This window comes from Saimiri boliviensis, chromosome 1, assembly GCF_048565385.1.
Source record: "Saimiri boliviensis isolate mSaiBol1 chromosome 1, mSaiBol1.pri, whole genome shotgun sequence".
NCBI lineage: Eukaryota > Metazoa > Chordata > Mammalia > Primates > Cebidae > Saimiri > Saimiri boliviensis.
In genome coordinates, this window is record NC_133449.1 from 201,080,997 (window position 1) to 201,096,284 (window position 15,288).

The 15,288-nt window shown below is 36.4% G+C and overlaps 1 protein-coding gene across 7 annotated transcripts in view; it reads right to left on the bottom strand.

Annotated features, from left to right (window-relative positions):
- The window catches only part of FER (FER tyrosine kinase), a 505,234-nt gene that overhangs the window by 103,084 nt on the left and 386,862 nt on the right, over window positions 1-15,288 (bottom strand). For all 7 annotated transcript variants that reach the window (XM_074382850.1, XM_074382836.1, XM_010339983.3 and 4 more), the window contains one exon: window positions 15,007-15,130. In XM_074382850.1, the coding sequence (XP_074238951.1) occupies window positions 15,007-15,130 (124 nt within the window). The remainder of the gene's footprint in view (window positions 1-15,006; window positions 15,131-15,288) is intronic.

Consider the following 15,288-nt stretch of genomic DNA (forward strand, 5'->3'; position numbering starts at 1 on the left):
TTTCTGTCTGGTTGATCTGTCTAATATTGACAATGGGGTGTTAAAGTCTCCCACTATTACTGTGTGTGAGTCTAAGTCTCTTTGTAAATCACTAAGAACTTGCTTTATGTATCTGGGTGCTCCTGTATTGTGTGCATATTTATTTACGATCGTTAGTTCTTCTTATTGCATTGATCCTTTTACCGTCATGTAATGGACTTCTTTGTCTCTTTTGATCTTTGTTGGTTTAAAGTCTATTTTATCAGAGACGAGAACTGCAACTCTTGCTTTTTTTTTTCACTCCATTTGCTTGGTAAATCATCCTCCATCCCTTTATTTTGAGCCTCTGTGTATCCTTGCATGTGAGATGAGTTTCCTGGATACAGTACACCGATGGGTTCTGGCTTTTTATCCAATTTGCCAGTCTGTGTCTTTTGATTGGGGCATTTAGCCCATTTACATTTAGGATTAATATTGTTATGTGTGAATCTGATCCTACCATTTTGATGCTAGCTAGCTGTTTTGCCCATTAGTTGATGCAGTTTCTTCATTGTGTTGCTGCTCTTTACCATTTGGTATGTTTTTGGAGTGGCTGGTACTGGTTATTCCTTTCTATGTTTAGTGCCTCTTTCAGGAGCTCTTGTAAGGCAGGCCTGGTGGTGATGAAATCTCTGAGTACTTGCTTCTTCATAAAGCATTTTATTCTCCTTCACTTATGAAGCTTAGTTTGGCTGGATATGAAATTCCAGGTTGAAAGTTCTTTTCTTTAAGCATGTTGAATATTGGCCCCCACTGTCTTCTGGCTTGCATGGTTTCTGCTGAGAGATCTGCTGTGAGTCTGATGGGCTTCCCTTTGCGGGTAACCCAACCTTTCTCTCTGGCTGCCCTTAGCATTTTCTCCTTCATTTCAATCCTGGTGAATCTGACAATTATGCACCTACAGTTCCTCTTCTTGAGGAATATCTTTGTGGTATTCTCTGTATTTCCTGGACTTGATTATTGTCCTGCCTTGCTAGGTTGGGGAAATTTTCCTGGATAATATCATGAAGAGTATTTTCCACCTTGGATTCATTCTCTCCGTCACATTCAGGTACACCTATGAAACGTGGATTAGGTCTTTTCACATAGTGTCATATTTCTTGGAGACTTTGTTCATTCCTTTTTATGCTTTTTTCTATAATCTTGCCTTGTTGTTTTATTTCATTGAGTTGATCTTCAACCTCTGATATCCTTTCTTTTGCTTGGTCAATTCCGCTGTTGAAACTTCTGTGTGCTTTGCTAAGTTCTCGTGTTGTGTTTTTCAGCTCTATCAATTCACGTATATTCCTCTCTAAGTTGTTTATTCTTGTTAGCATTTCATCAAATCTTTTTCAAGGTTTTTAGTTTCTTTGCATTCTGTTAGAACATGTTCTTTTAGCTCACAGAAGTTTCTTATTACACTTCTGAAGTCTGATTCTGTCAATTCATCACACTCATTCTCCATCCAGCCTTGTTCCATTGCTGGTGAGGAGTTGTGATCCCTTGCAGGAGGAGAGGTGTTGTGGTTCTGGGTGTTTTCATCCTTTTTGCACTGGTTTCTTCCCATCTTTGTGGATTTATTCACCTGTTGTCTTTCTAGTTGTTGGCTATCAGATTGGGTCTCGGAGTGGATGTCCCGTTTGTTGATGATGAAGTTATTTCTTTCTGTTTCTTAGTTTTCCTTCTAACAGTCTGGCCCTTCTGCTGTAGAACTGCTGAGGTGCATTCCAGGCCCTGCTTGTTTTGGGATCACCTGCAGCGGCTGCAGAACAGTAAGAGTTGCTGCCAGTTTCTTCTTCTGCTATATTTGTCCCTGTAGGATACCCATCAGATGTCAGTCTGAGCTCTCCTTTATGAGGTGACTCTTTGGAGATACAGGGATCAGGGAGCTGCTTGAGGAGACAGTCTGTCCTTTATAGGAGCTCTAGTGCTGAGCTGTGAGCTTGGTTCTTTCAGAGCTGCTGGGCAGGTACGTTTAAGTCTGCTACAGTAGAACTCATAAACCCTCTTTCCCGCCCCACCCCCAGGTGCTCTGTCCCAGGGAGCTAGGGCTTTATTTAAGAGTTTCTGTTGTGCTGTTGCCTTTTTTCAGGGCTGCCCTCCCCAGCGAGGAGGCAGCCTAGTCACTGTCTGCCCGCAGAGGCTTTGCTGAGCTGCTGTGGGCTCTGCCCAGCTCATGTGTGAACTTCCCTGCAGTCCTGTTTATACAGGTATAGTTAGAACTGCCTTGGCAATGGCAGCCCACCTCTATAATGGTGGACTCTCTCTGTAATGGTGTGCTGCCTCAGCAATGGTGGACCACCTCTGCAGTGGTGGACTGCCTCGGTAATGGCAGATGCCCCTCCTCCACAGTGCTGGACTGTCCTGTGTTCAGCTGTGCTTGCTGTGAAACTCTCAATCCAGAGCATTTCAGATTGCTGGTTTTTTTTTTGAAATGGAGTTTCGTTCTTGTTACCCAGGCTGGAGTGCAATGGTGAGATCTCGGCTCACCGCAACCTCCGCCTCCTGGGTTCAGGCAATTCTCCTGCCTCAGCCTCCTGAGTAGCTGGGATTACAGGCACACACCACCATGCCCATCTAATTTTTTGTATTCTTAGTAGAGACGGGGTTTCACCATGTTGACCAGGATGGTCTCGATCTCTTTGACCTCGTGATTCACCTGCCTCGGCCTCCCAAAGTGCTGGGATTACAGGCGTGAGCCACCGCGCCCGGCCAGATTGCTGTTTTTTTTTTTTTTTTTGTGGGGGTGGGACCAGTTGAGCCTAATCTCCTGGCTCCCTGCCTCAGAGCCCCCCTTTCTTTCTTTCTTTTTTTTTTTTTTCAGTTGAATGGGCAACTCTGTCTCTCAGGTTTTCCAGTCGCCTGTTGAAAAGGGGCTGGGATCTGTGTGATTTCCCGTGCAGCAACCCACTGTACCAGCTGAAACAGCCATGCTGAGATTCGTGGCACTTTTTTTCCTGGGAATCTCCTGGCCTGGCTCCCTGTTTCAGTCCTTTTTTTCATCAGTTGAATGGGCGATTCTGTCTCCCAGAAGCTCCCATATCCAGCTAAAACAGTGCCCAGACCGTGTATTTTGTGTGGAGAACCACCACACCAGGGCACCGGCCAAAACAGCCGTGCTAGCCAAAACAGACACTCCAGCCAAAACAGCTGTGCTGGCAATCCATGGGGCTCCTCCACCTGGGAATCTCCTGGTCTGTGGGCAATAAAAATCCCTGGAAACAGGGCATCCACTCACCCTCCATGTTTTTGCTGGGAGCTGCAATCCTGAGCTGCTCCTAATTGGCCATCTTGGATCTGTCTCCGAGCACTCTTATCAATAATACACCTGTTGTTTACTGTCAATTATTTCAAAGAACATGTTAAAAATTAATACTTTCTGACATGGTATAAACTACTGCTGCTTTCGTAAGCCCTGAGCATTGTCTGAGCTAGGGCAGAGTCAATATAAAAAATAAGTTCTATTAGATGAAAAATTGATTGAAGTAGGATATTATTTGCCTTCTCCGACCCTTGGAGAATAACAGTATTCTGAAAAGCGCACTGATGCTGTCACACTATAAGCCTGGATGAATTCAAACAATTTAAAAAATGCCCAAAGTATTCCAAAGTCTTTACTAACTTGTGACAGAAAAAGAACTTTGGACTATATGTATAATGCATACAGGTTTATGTGAGATATAATTATTTCTGTTTTCATTTGTGCATCAGAAAGAAATCAATTGGTAAAAATTAAAAATGGAAGATTAACATTTATGGATGAAATAACTTATAATTATTGTTTTATAAAGTCTTTAGTCATCTAATAGCAATGAATCGACACTTCAGACTTATTTGATGTATTCATTAATTTATCAATTCATTCATTAGGTCAGCTGTTTATTAAACTACTACTATATGAAAAGCGCCCACTGAAAAACATTCACAGCAAATTTGCACTACTTCTTTCCCCACAAAAAGCAAATCAAACTGTGTAATAAAAGAAGTTCAGCATTAAAAGGTGATTTTAAGGGCACAATAATCAGGTGTTTTTGTTCTATAATAAAAATATCTGTCCATAGAAGTAAAAATAGGCACACCAGACCACAAACAGTAACCATTCTAAGTTATTTTATACAAGAATTTCTTACGGCTTGGCCCCACCCTAATATCATGTTGAATTGTAATTCCCTATGTTAGGGGAGGAACCCAGTGGGAGGTGATTGGATCATGGAGAAAGTGTTCCCCTTCCTGTTCTTATGATAGTGAGTTCTCATGATATTTGATGGTTTAAAAGTATATAGTACTTCCCCCCTCACTTTCTCTCTCTCCTGCTGCCATGTGAAGAAAGTGCTTACTCCCTTTTCCCCTTCCGCCATGATTGTAAATTTCCTGAGGCCTCCTGGTCATGCTTCCTGTTAAGCCTGTGGAACTGTATGTCAATTAAGCCTCTTATCTTCATAAATTACCCAGTCTCAGGTAGTTCTTTATAGCAGTGTGAGAATGAACTAATACATAATTTTTTATTATAAGGTTGTTGCAAAAGCAATTGTGATTTTTGCCAGTATTTCCAATGGCAAAACCTGCAATTGTTTTTGCACCAACCTATATAATAGAGTTTATTTTGCTTTATAGTACATAATCTTTCTTTAGAAGGGAATGGCCTTTTTCTATACCAAACATAATAGTAAATAAATGACACCTTCTCTTTCATGTCACCTTAGTTCTACAGATGACAATTGATTCTCCAAAAATTAGGCATAATCTGTTGTTTTTATTAATTAGCAACAACAGAGTTATTCACTTAGGTAAATAATAATTACCTGTGTTCATTCACAAGTCATAAAACCAGAGACCCCAGATGGAAAATATAACCCTATATTAATTATACATATATTTAATCTTACTTATCTCTAAATCAATGGGTCTATGAACTAGGATACTATTAACAAAATATCTAGAACTTATTTGGGAAACATATGCCCAACTTAAATACAAAATTTGTAGATAAGACCCTAAGTGCCATTAATTTCAAGGTATTACTTTTACTTCCATTACAAGAAAAGTGTGGTAAAACAATGCCAGGAGGAATGCTATTCTGTCCATCTTGCTCATGATTATATCACCAGTAGCACAGTAGTCAGCATATAGTAGCTTCCCAGTAGAAAGGAAGCTATGACTTATATTTTCCTTTCATTTGGCTCATTTTCATTTGAAGCAGTAATATTTAAAATTATTAGAATAAATATAAAACAGAATTTCACTGATTCATAAACCTGGGACAGATCAAATTGCCATCAATTATTTCCATGTCATGCAGACTAAAAGCCACAGCCCTTTCAATGGTTTATAAGACCTTTGTGATCTAGCCAACAACAGCTGACTTAATTTTCTGACCTTGCTGGCCTACTTTGAAACACCTAGCATGCCCCATCTGTCTTTTTTTGTAGTTCCAACACTCATTGCCAGGAAGGCTCTTCTCACTGATGTTCATTCATGTGGCTCACTCTTCTATCTCCCTTAGGTCTTCTCTTAACACCGTATATGTAATGGTGCCCATCTCCACCATCCCTTTCTTTTTTGTCCTATCATTCTCTGTATCACTTATCAACACATGGAATATTTTACATTTACTTATTATTTTTTTTAAATGTGTTTATTATCAACTTTCCCCAATTAACTAAAGTTCCCTGAGGGCAGAGCTTTGTTTCATTCACCACTGTAGCCATAGAATCTTGAAGAATGCTTGGCCCAAATATACTCAGTATTGGTAACACTTAGCTAAAGGGGTAATGAAAGCAAGGTAGCAGACTATGGAGACATGGGTGGAGACAGAGATACACAGCCTAGAGACACCTCACTTTTAACTTTGCATTTTCCCAAAAGTGAGGATTCAACGTTGTTAACGCTCGGTTTGGTACAAAAACCGATATAGCCCCATGCTGAAAACTTTACATTCAACAAAACTACATAGAAGTATAAGTACATCCTGAATGGGAGTATAATTGGCAAGAAAATCAGTGTCTCAGATTCAACAAGGCCCTAACCTTTTTAGATAGTGTCACTATTAGAAACTCTGGGGACCATGGTAGACTGAATTGAAATATCCTGCATCTACTCTTGCTTTATGTGGCCATCTTTTTCTGGAACATTTCTGTGTCTTCAGCTAAACAGACAATTTAATCTAATCTTAAAATGGTCTGGGGATGTGTGGTTTCTTCCTGTTAAGTTGTGGTCTCCCCGAAATGCTGTGGGGAGTGGCAAGCCTTCAGATACTGTGGCCTTGCCTTCTCTAAATCAAATCAGTGTTCTGAAGTGAATATTATCATCCTGATTTTATACTAGAAGAAACGAAGCATAGTAAGTAACTTCATTCATTCATTCAACAAATTTTTGTTGAGGATGGACTAGAAGATGTACTGTTCTCTGTACTGAAGATTAAGTAATGCACAAAATAAAGTCAGTGTCTTCATGGAGCTTACAGTCTAGTTGGGGGAGATAAGCAATAAAAAGTAAGCCAGTACTTTATATATGTATCTATATAAATACATACATATGCATACATACACATGAATATGGACACTACATGTGTATGTTTATATAAATAAACATCAGGTGGGAGTAATGACTATGACCAAAAATAAAGCAGGTTAAGGGTTACAGGAAATATCCAGGTGAGGAAGAGGGGAGGTCTAAAATCACACAGCTAATTTGTTGCAAAGCTAGGATTCATGCACAGAGTATTCCAGTTTCAATTTGGTGGTCTTAGCCACTATGCTGAGGCTGCTAACCACTCTGCAAATGCTTACACCTAATGGATATCAGAGGTGGCAGTATAGATAGAAACAGTCTAGCCTGGCACAGAACACTTTAAAAGCGAAGCCTGGGACTGAAAATGATTTCTTGTAGTGCTTTTGTATTTAATAAAATGAACAATATTTTAAAATAATTATTGGGCAAATAGCCCAGTAATTTTTAAAATTGAGAGTCAATGTCCAGCAAATGGTAAAGGCTAGAGTTCTCTAGTTCTGCATGTTGATTGCTCCAGTCCTGCCTTGGAGGCCAGAGGGTAGAAGACAGTTTGCAAGCTAGAAGGTTAAACTTGGTTCTGTGCCATCTATGTTCTGAGGAATTCCCCAAAATTTGATCAAGGCTAACTAGGAAAAGTAAATTACTTTATCATAAATGAGGTTTGACTTGAGAACAAGTTAATGGTTGAACCAATGGTCAACCAAGTTTTGGAGGTAATCATGAACCAAATTCCACTGTACTGAAATTGATCTCCTGCCTGTTGGATGGACTTGGTATGAGCTAGGATGTAAGGAGACTGAATGGACCAACTGGCAGTCCCTATCACATAAACTGTGAGGGAATGAATCATCCCAGGGATATATACAGTTAGGGCCTATAAAATATTACCTTCTCCCTACAACATGGCTTTCTCTAAATCAGCATTTATTAAATGGTTTTAAGTTTTGCTTCATAAGAGAGCTATCCATATGGCTGATCATCTTCATAAAAGGAAAGAAAATGAGAAATAAATCTAATACATAGTTTAATTCTTTTGCTTTATTTAGCAGGTTTTGTCATCCATTCACAATAGGCTTGAATCTTCCTCTTACTAGCTGCATGACATTAGATAAGTTACTTATTCTTTTGTGGCTCAATCTGTTCTATTATAAAATGTGGATTAAATAGTACCAATCTCACAGAAATATGAGGATCGAATGAGAATATGAATGCACTTGGCAAACAGTGAGCACTCCATGAGTGCACAGTAACCATCTTTTGAAGCCTTTTAATACATGTCCCATCATCTAAAAACTACCCTCTTGCACACAGAGATTGGCTCCTCTAGCTCCAGGTAACAGTGACCTTGCATACTTTTTCCTGTCTAGCCATATTATTGATTAAAACTGGGATAGACATTTAATATAAGCTGGGCCAACTATGTGTGTCAAGAGTTTGAAATTTAGCTGCAGATGCTGGGCCTGGCAGATTATATTGACTCAAACATCATTTTAGGGCCCTTTGCAAATGGAGTGAAGGAACGCAGTCTTCAGAGCAAGAGGGAAAAGGAGCAGCAACACATAAAAAAGCATTAATGAAACTCCAAGTGAACACAGAGGGAAAGACAGAGATGCTGCCTTGGTCCCAGACTGCTTCCCACTTCCTAGTTTCAAGGACTCCAAAGCCTGGTTGAACTTTCTGTCCTTGAGTTCTGTGGGGTAACCCCGTAAGTATCATTATGATAAAGGAAACTAACACAGGAACAAAAGACCAAATATTGTATATTCTCACTTATAAGTGTCAACTAAAGGATGAGAACATAGGGACACAAATAAAGGAAGAACAGACACTGAGGTCTACTTGAGGGTGGAGGGTGAGAGGAGGAAGAGGAGCAGAAAAAATAGCTACTAGGTACTAGGTTTAATATGTGGATAATGCAACAATCTGTACAACAAACCCCTGTGAGATGAGTTTACCTGTGTAAGAAACCTTCACATGTACCCCCTGAACCTAAAATACAAGTTAAAAGAAAAACCCTTATGGCTTAAAGTAGTTTCTGTTCCTTGTAATCAAATATTCCCTAAAAGAAAAATGGTAACTGTAACCATTTGTAATTGTTTAATGTAAAAGATCACTTTTTTGACACTTTGAATCCAAAATGTACTTACTGAAATAGACTGGAAAAAAGTCCGAATTAAGGAGTATGTGGCATCAGCCAATTTTCTCTTCTGTCATATTTACGTAATACAGGACATGGCTAGCCCTAACCAAACCATGAAATAGCCTTAAGGTACTCCTGTTCCCTTCATTCCCTCTCCTCTCACTCTCAATGACTTTCAGTGTGTTCACTGGACTGCCCTTAAGTCCTGAACAGTCTCTGTATATGCTGCACCTTTCCTACCAGTAACCATAAATCAAAAGGTAACTACTGTCCTCTGACCCAAATCTCTCATTTTTGTTTCCTAAAGAAGCAGCTAGATATGCTGGTACATTAACCCAAGCCAAAATGTTAATTGGCTAACATAAAGGAAGGTCTCTTTTTCATTCCTGGAAACATATTATGCATGTATCTTCAGAGAAAAGCCCTTAATTAAAATGAGTGAAACTAGTGGTGGGAAATTTTCACACTGAATAAGTAGTAGGATAAATAATTTTTATAAAGGCATTCACTTAAGTTATCTTTTGTATGATAATTGCACTGCATATACCAATACCAATTTGTAATGGAAGAAAAGGGCTAAAGAATGACTATATATTCTTGTCACATTTAAAATTATTGAGCAGTCCTCTCTGTATTGCAGAAAAATTGGTTTCAAAGCTAAAAATAAAAATATAGCTTAATATATTCAAAATTGTAATCAAATGTTAGAACAAGAAAATCAGTCATAAATGCTTAGTCAACTAACTGAGATGATCACATCTCTATGCTAATCCTGTGTGTTTAATTAACAGATAAAGCATAAGGGAGTATTCTACAATAGTATATAAAAATGAAAAAAGTAAATTTTCAAGCTCTAATTTAATCAAGAAGTAATAACAAAATGCTGCTGCATTTCAGCAACTGTTCATTAAATGACAAAAACATCTTGGTTTGTCTTTCTAAAATTATATTCCATAGCCTTCAGAACTCTCTTCTGTTTTTGCTCATGATCATTACAGAGTCCAGATGTTGAATGTAAGCTTAGTCATCACACCAAATACCATTTGGCCTTCTGCCCTGACTTTCCTAGTTGGCCTTCTGCCCTGACTTTTCTAGCTAATCAGAAGATACCTCTATTGTGCAAGGCAGTAGAATAGATTCAGTGTGTGGGCTCTAAAACCAGAATGCTGAGATTCACATCCTGAATCTGCCACTTGTTTTTAATATAATTTTGGGCACAATACTCAAACTCCCTAACTGTGAGTTTCCTCATGTGTAAAATGGGCTTAAACAATAGTATTGCTATTGTTTTGAAGGTTCATTCATTTAGCTTTAATTGCTAGGCATTGTTCCAGGCTTTTAGAATCCAATAGTGAACAGTATCAGTAAAAATCACTGACCTCAGGAAGCTGACATTCTCAGACACTGCATCTAAGGCACTTAGAACAGTGTCTAGTACTCAGTAAGCCCTTAATAAATGCCAGCAGTTAGAGTTACTAATACTTGAATGAAACAGCAAAACACTGGCACTGGAATGACAGGAAATGTGTCAAAATGGAGTCAGCACAATTAAGACCTAGCAGTGGCCCGGCCACTAACTGTTTAGGTGACCTTCATTTAATCTCCCTGGGCCTCAGTTACTTAAAATGGTCTTATAGTGCCTTCAATTGAGTATATGGTAGATCATGAGTAACAGAGATGATGAAGGGTTCAAAAGCATCACAGAACACATTTTATTTTTATATTTTATTTTTATTTACTATGTCTTTACCATGTAAGTGATAAGGTGCACTAAGCATAACATATTTTTCACTATATTCACAGTTTAGGAAAAGCTCAGACACTAGGTAATCATTTACAGTTTAAAAATAGAGAAAAAAAATCCTCAAAGATCACTGTGAAAAATGTAAATGGTCAGCAGCATACCAAATCTTTTACTTAATAAACTATGAATTCTCAAAAAAAAAAAAAACCCAAATATAAGCTGGAAGCAGCGTCTTACATTTAACTTAAAAAGTACACATATGTAATCGTTATTAGAAATCACTGGACAAGGCAATCTCCTTCTAAAACATATAAATGAAATATTACTCCCTTCCTGACAATCTTAACCTTCCTAAATTAATTTTATCAATTAAACTTAAAAATAATATTGGCCTCATATATATTTTCATGAGATTATACATTTTTTAGAGTTTTGTAAATTTTGTTCAAATTAGTTTTCTTTTTCCAGTTAAAATTCATATTCTTTCAAGAAAACATCCACAATTAAGGCATGCTCTCCCTTACAAAGCATTGAACTTTGCTTTCAATTTTCCTTCAGTTGGCATCTTCTTTCTCCTATTCAGTGACACACCCATCCACCAAGTCTCACTCAGAGAGTATCCTCTGCAGAGTTTCCCTAATTATTTCCACCATAGCCCCCCATACTGACAGGTCATATTAGACTCTCTTGATAGTACTCCCAAATAATTTTGTAGATTTTATCACAAAATTGGCTGTCTCTATGCATTCTTCTTAACTTTTGTTATATCCATCTGAGGGGAGTGATCATAATTTTCATTTTGGTAGCCACTGGTACAGAGTAGGCAACTGTCCACACTTGTGAAATACTGAAAATATCAATGTTTTCAATGGATAAGCAAAACTCTCACTGATTAATAAAATAAATGTAGTCTAATATACTTTAATTTTTAAAACTGTTAGCTTACTCCATGATAAAAAAAAAATCATTATGTTAGAGCAACCCAACATGAAGAGAATCAGTATAGAGTTGAAAATTAGAAAAAGAAATCATATTCTACCTAATCTCTCCAAAATATAACTTTTCTGATATTCACAATGACATATGAAATTAAGAAATGTTCCCCAAACTCCCCACAGATTATGGTCTTTCACTCAAGTATACAGCAAATAAAAGTTTATCCTTCTTTCACTTTCTGTAGATATCAAAGAACAATGGCATCAAGCCAACTTTTAGAAATAAGCACAAATAAAAACAAATTTTGCAATAGGATTCATCAAGAAGAAAAAAACCATTAATGAATGCCATTATCACATATATCAAGTATAATGTCATTCCTGAATCCCCTAACTTGAAAACCAGAATATTCTTTATAGAGTGACATCTAACCATCTAGGAACATCCCTTTATAAGTAAACATACACACACCACACGTACACTAACCATAAAGTTTATCAGTGTATTTCAAACAGTTTATAAAGTACAAGTAGGAAAGAAAATTTCACATTGGCCTATAGAATTGTTTTAAAGAAAATGCCGTTGATTAAAACTAAACCAAAATTCTAACTATACAACAATCCTTAAGCTGTAAACAGAAATAGTTTCCATTAGAAACTTGAAGTGGCAAGATAACTCTTCTGAAGTTAAATAGAAATTACAACAAGAATATTTCTAAATGCAAGTCATTTCTTAACGCAGTAACCTCTTTCCATTTTATAGCTGTCATAATTGCTTTCCTATAATGAAACATTGCTCTGCTCGTCTCATATTAATCAAAACAAAGCTAAAGAAAGAATATGTGTCCCTCAAAAGCTAAAAACATTATTTTAGGAAGAGAAAATTGGAAATATTTTCAAGTATGTACTAAGTTCCAGTGACCTCCAATCAGTGAACAGGACAAAATTTGTAAGTTAATATAAAATGTAAAGCAGATTTGAAATATTTGCTTGGATTTATTGGACACAGACTTTGTAATGCATAGATGTGCATTTATTTTTGTTCTGTTTTGGCATATCAAAAATGGGTCTTAGCACCTTTGCTCATTACCTGAAAAACTAAAAGGAACTTTCAATTATGTTTTACATTATTTTAATTAATTTTTGAAATGCCGCATTAGAAATTTTTTCAGTGAGGAAAAAACTTTTAACTATAGCAAATCCTATATTGTTTTTCTTTGATATTTCTTAGGAGCAAAAACACAATCTATGTCTTAACTGTAAATCAAGAAAAATTCTATTGCAATGACTACTATTCCCAAATAAAGAGCTGCATAGGCTGGCACATAGAAACAGGGTTCTACAGCACTTTTCTCTACTACAGAAAATTTCAACGCAAAGAATATTTTCTCAATACAATACTACAAATTGGTTAGGCATTAAAATGAAAAAATTAATTTATCCAAAAGAGTATTTAATGAGTCTAAAGAGGAACAAAGAACCACAAGTTGGAGATGTCATAAAATTCATCTAGCACTCATGATTAACAAGGAAATATGAAAGCAGATAGTTTAGAAGAATTCAATGAAAGTAATTAAAGAAAAATATTATATTATTGCGATATTATGGCCAGTAAGGAAAAGTCATAACATTTTTCAACATCCAGAAAAGTATTTATAAGAATAAAGACAAAAAGAAGATGTTCTATGCCAAGGATGACAAATTTGGGGCACGTGTGTGAATACTCGTGGGTACCCTGGCAGATATAACTAATTGATCACTGGACTCTTTGTGGCTGTTCCTGGAATTCTTCTCAACATATACATGGAGAGCCATTACCTTTCTCTAAACGTTGGTGCTAGTGCTGAAACCTATTTATCAAACCCGCTCTCATTGACATTGTTCAAGATGTTCAACTGGGAAACCATCCCACTAGGCAAATGGCATAGGTCTATGTGCAGCCTGCTAGGATATATAGTCAAGAAAGGGTTACTTTAAAAAATTTGTTAATGCATAAAAATTCTTAAAAAGCAAAATGGGAAAATAACATTATAGCAAATAATATTATAATTTAGAGAGGGAAATGAATTCAGAAAAGCTAACTGCTATCTACAATGTAGAAAAGTTTCAGTTATCATGATACAGGCATTTACACAGTGATCCATATTTGAAGAAAATAATCACTATAAAAAGTAGCAAGAGATTGAAACAATGGTCCCCTCAACTACAATGCCCCAGAAATTAAGGAATATTTGCGGTAACTGACAATTTTAATAAAAGTTTCAATAATGTATATTTATTACAGTTTAAAACCACAGGTAGTCTAATGGTATGAAAGAAACCAGAGACAAAATGACTAATTACCTGAGAGAACTTGAAGCACCTCAATACCTCAGCAATCAAAATTACGTTTTTCTCCAAATGAAGAGCAAAGCCGTTACGGTTAATTTTAACACAGTGTTTACCACTACTGAAATTAATGATATTACAATTTTTATCTAGAATCAAATGCTTTTAAGTCAATTCTTATCTATAGTCATAGAAAGTCAATCAGAAATGCAATGATAATGTCTTATTTTTAGTTCTTAATTTCCAAAAAATAGTACCTCCATAGAAATGAATTTTAAAATAAGCGCAACTCTTTGAACCATATTTAAAATAGCGTTCATAATTATAGTTTAAGAATAAAGCTGAGCAGTAACTAAAATTTGGGGAGGGAGGTTGGGCAATAAAGTCAAAAATATCTATTGAGATCAATATTGTACAGTTAAGGTGAAGGTAACTTTGTTTTCCTTTAATTATACATTATACAACCTCACGAGAATGTTAAAGCAAAGCCTGGACAATGATACGTTTCAGAGAAAAGTATAATCAGTAACAAAACCAGTTAGATAAAGTCTACAATAGCTCAATCTAGCAATGAACCCTGCTCCACATTAAACAGCATTATGTACAGTTTCTAGTGCATAAAAATGGCATCAGTTCATTGTGCTTACTTATACTTAGCCATATTTAGGATTTGACATTAATTCTGCAACAAATCATAAGCTGTACTGACATTTAGCACTAAAAAACACTTTCGGTTACAAGCAACTAAAACCACAATGTATAAAGCATTAACACCAGGTCACTACATATCATCAGAAAAAATAAAATCTCCTTTGAAATAACTAGTACTTATTTTCTCAATACAATGGCATAATTAGTGAAGTACTAAAATGAAAAAGTTAATTTGTCCAAAAGAGCATTAAATGAGTCTGAAAATCTTTTACCCTTTACCAAATTCAATGTCATGAATTGCTGTTTTACAACTATGCTTTTCCGACTTCATATGTAATTTCTTTGGAAAATAAGAATAGACAACACATGAAACAATCTTATTTGATTATAAGGCTGTCGTTTCTTATATTACTAAATTGTAGTACATTCCATGTCACTGTTGTTCATGATTATTATATAACAAATTCTAACTAGCAGGCAAATCATTGTCTAACTAGGTACTCACTTCAAGTAAGAGGAAAAACAAGTGTTCCTATAAAGTACATAAACAACTAGAAGAGGACACTTTCATACAAAATACAGAAACCAACAAGAAAAGACCTAAGTTTCATGAAAATTAACCTCTGTATTGTAGCAAATACATCAGTTTTCCAGCATTCTATTAATAAAACCAAAAAATGCTTTAAAAATATTCTTCTTACCTGTGTATACAGTTTTTACTCTCAAGATAGGACATACCAGAAGCAGCGTCTAATGAAAATTTCACTAACTGTTTGAGTTTTAGTTCATCCTTCTTCTTTCTCAGAAAGGAGAGGAAATCACCTCCTAGAGGAATTGACAGATGAACAATGAGACAAAGTTATGATGAAAGTCACATTTATCATCTATTCTGATCTATTAGTAATATTTGATAGAGCAAAATGAATGCATTGCACATTTGGCCATGCTTTTTGCCCAATTTGAGGTGAGGATAAAAGAAAACA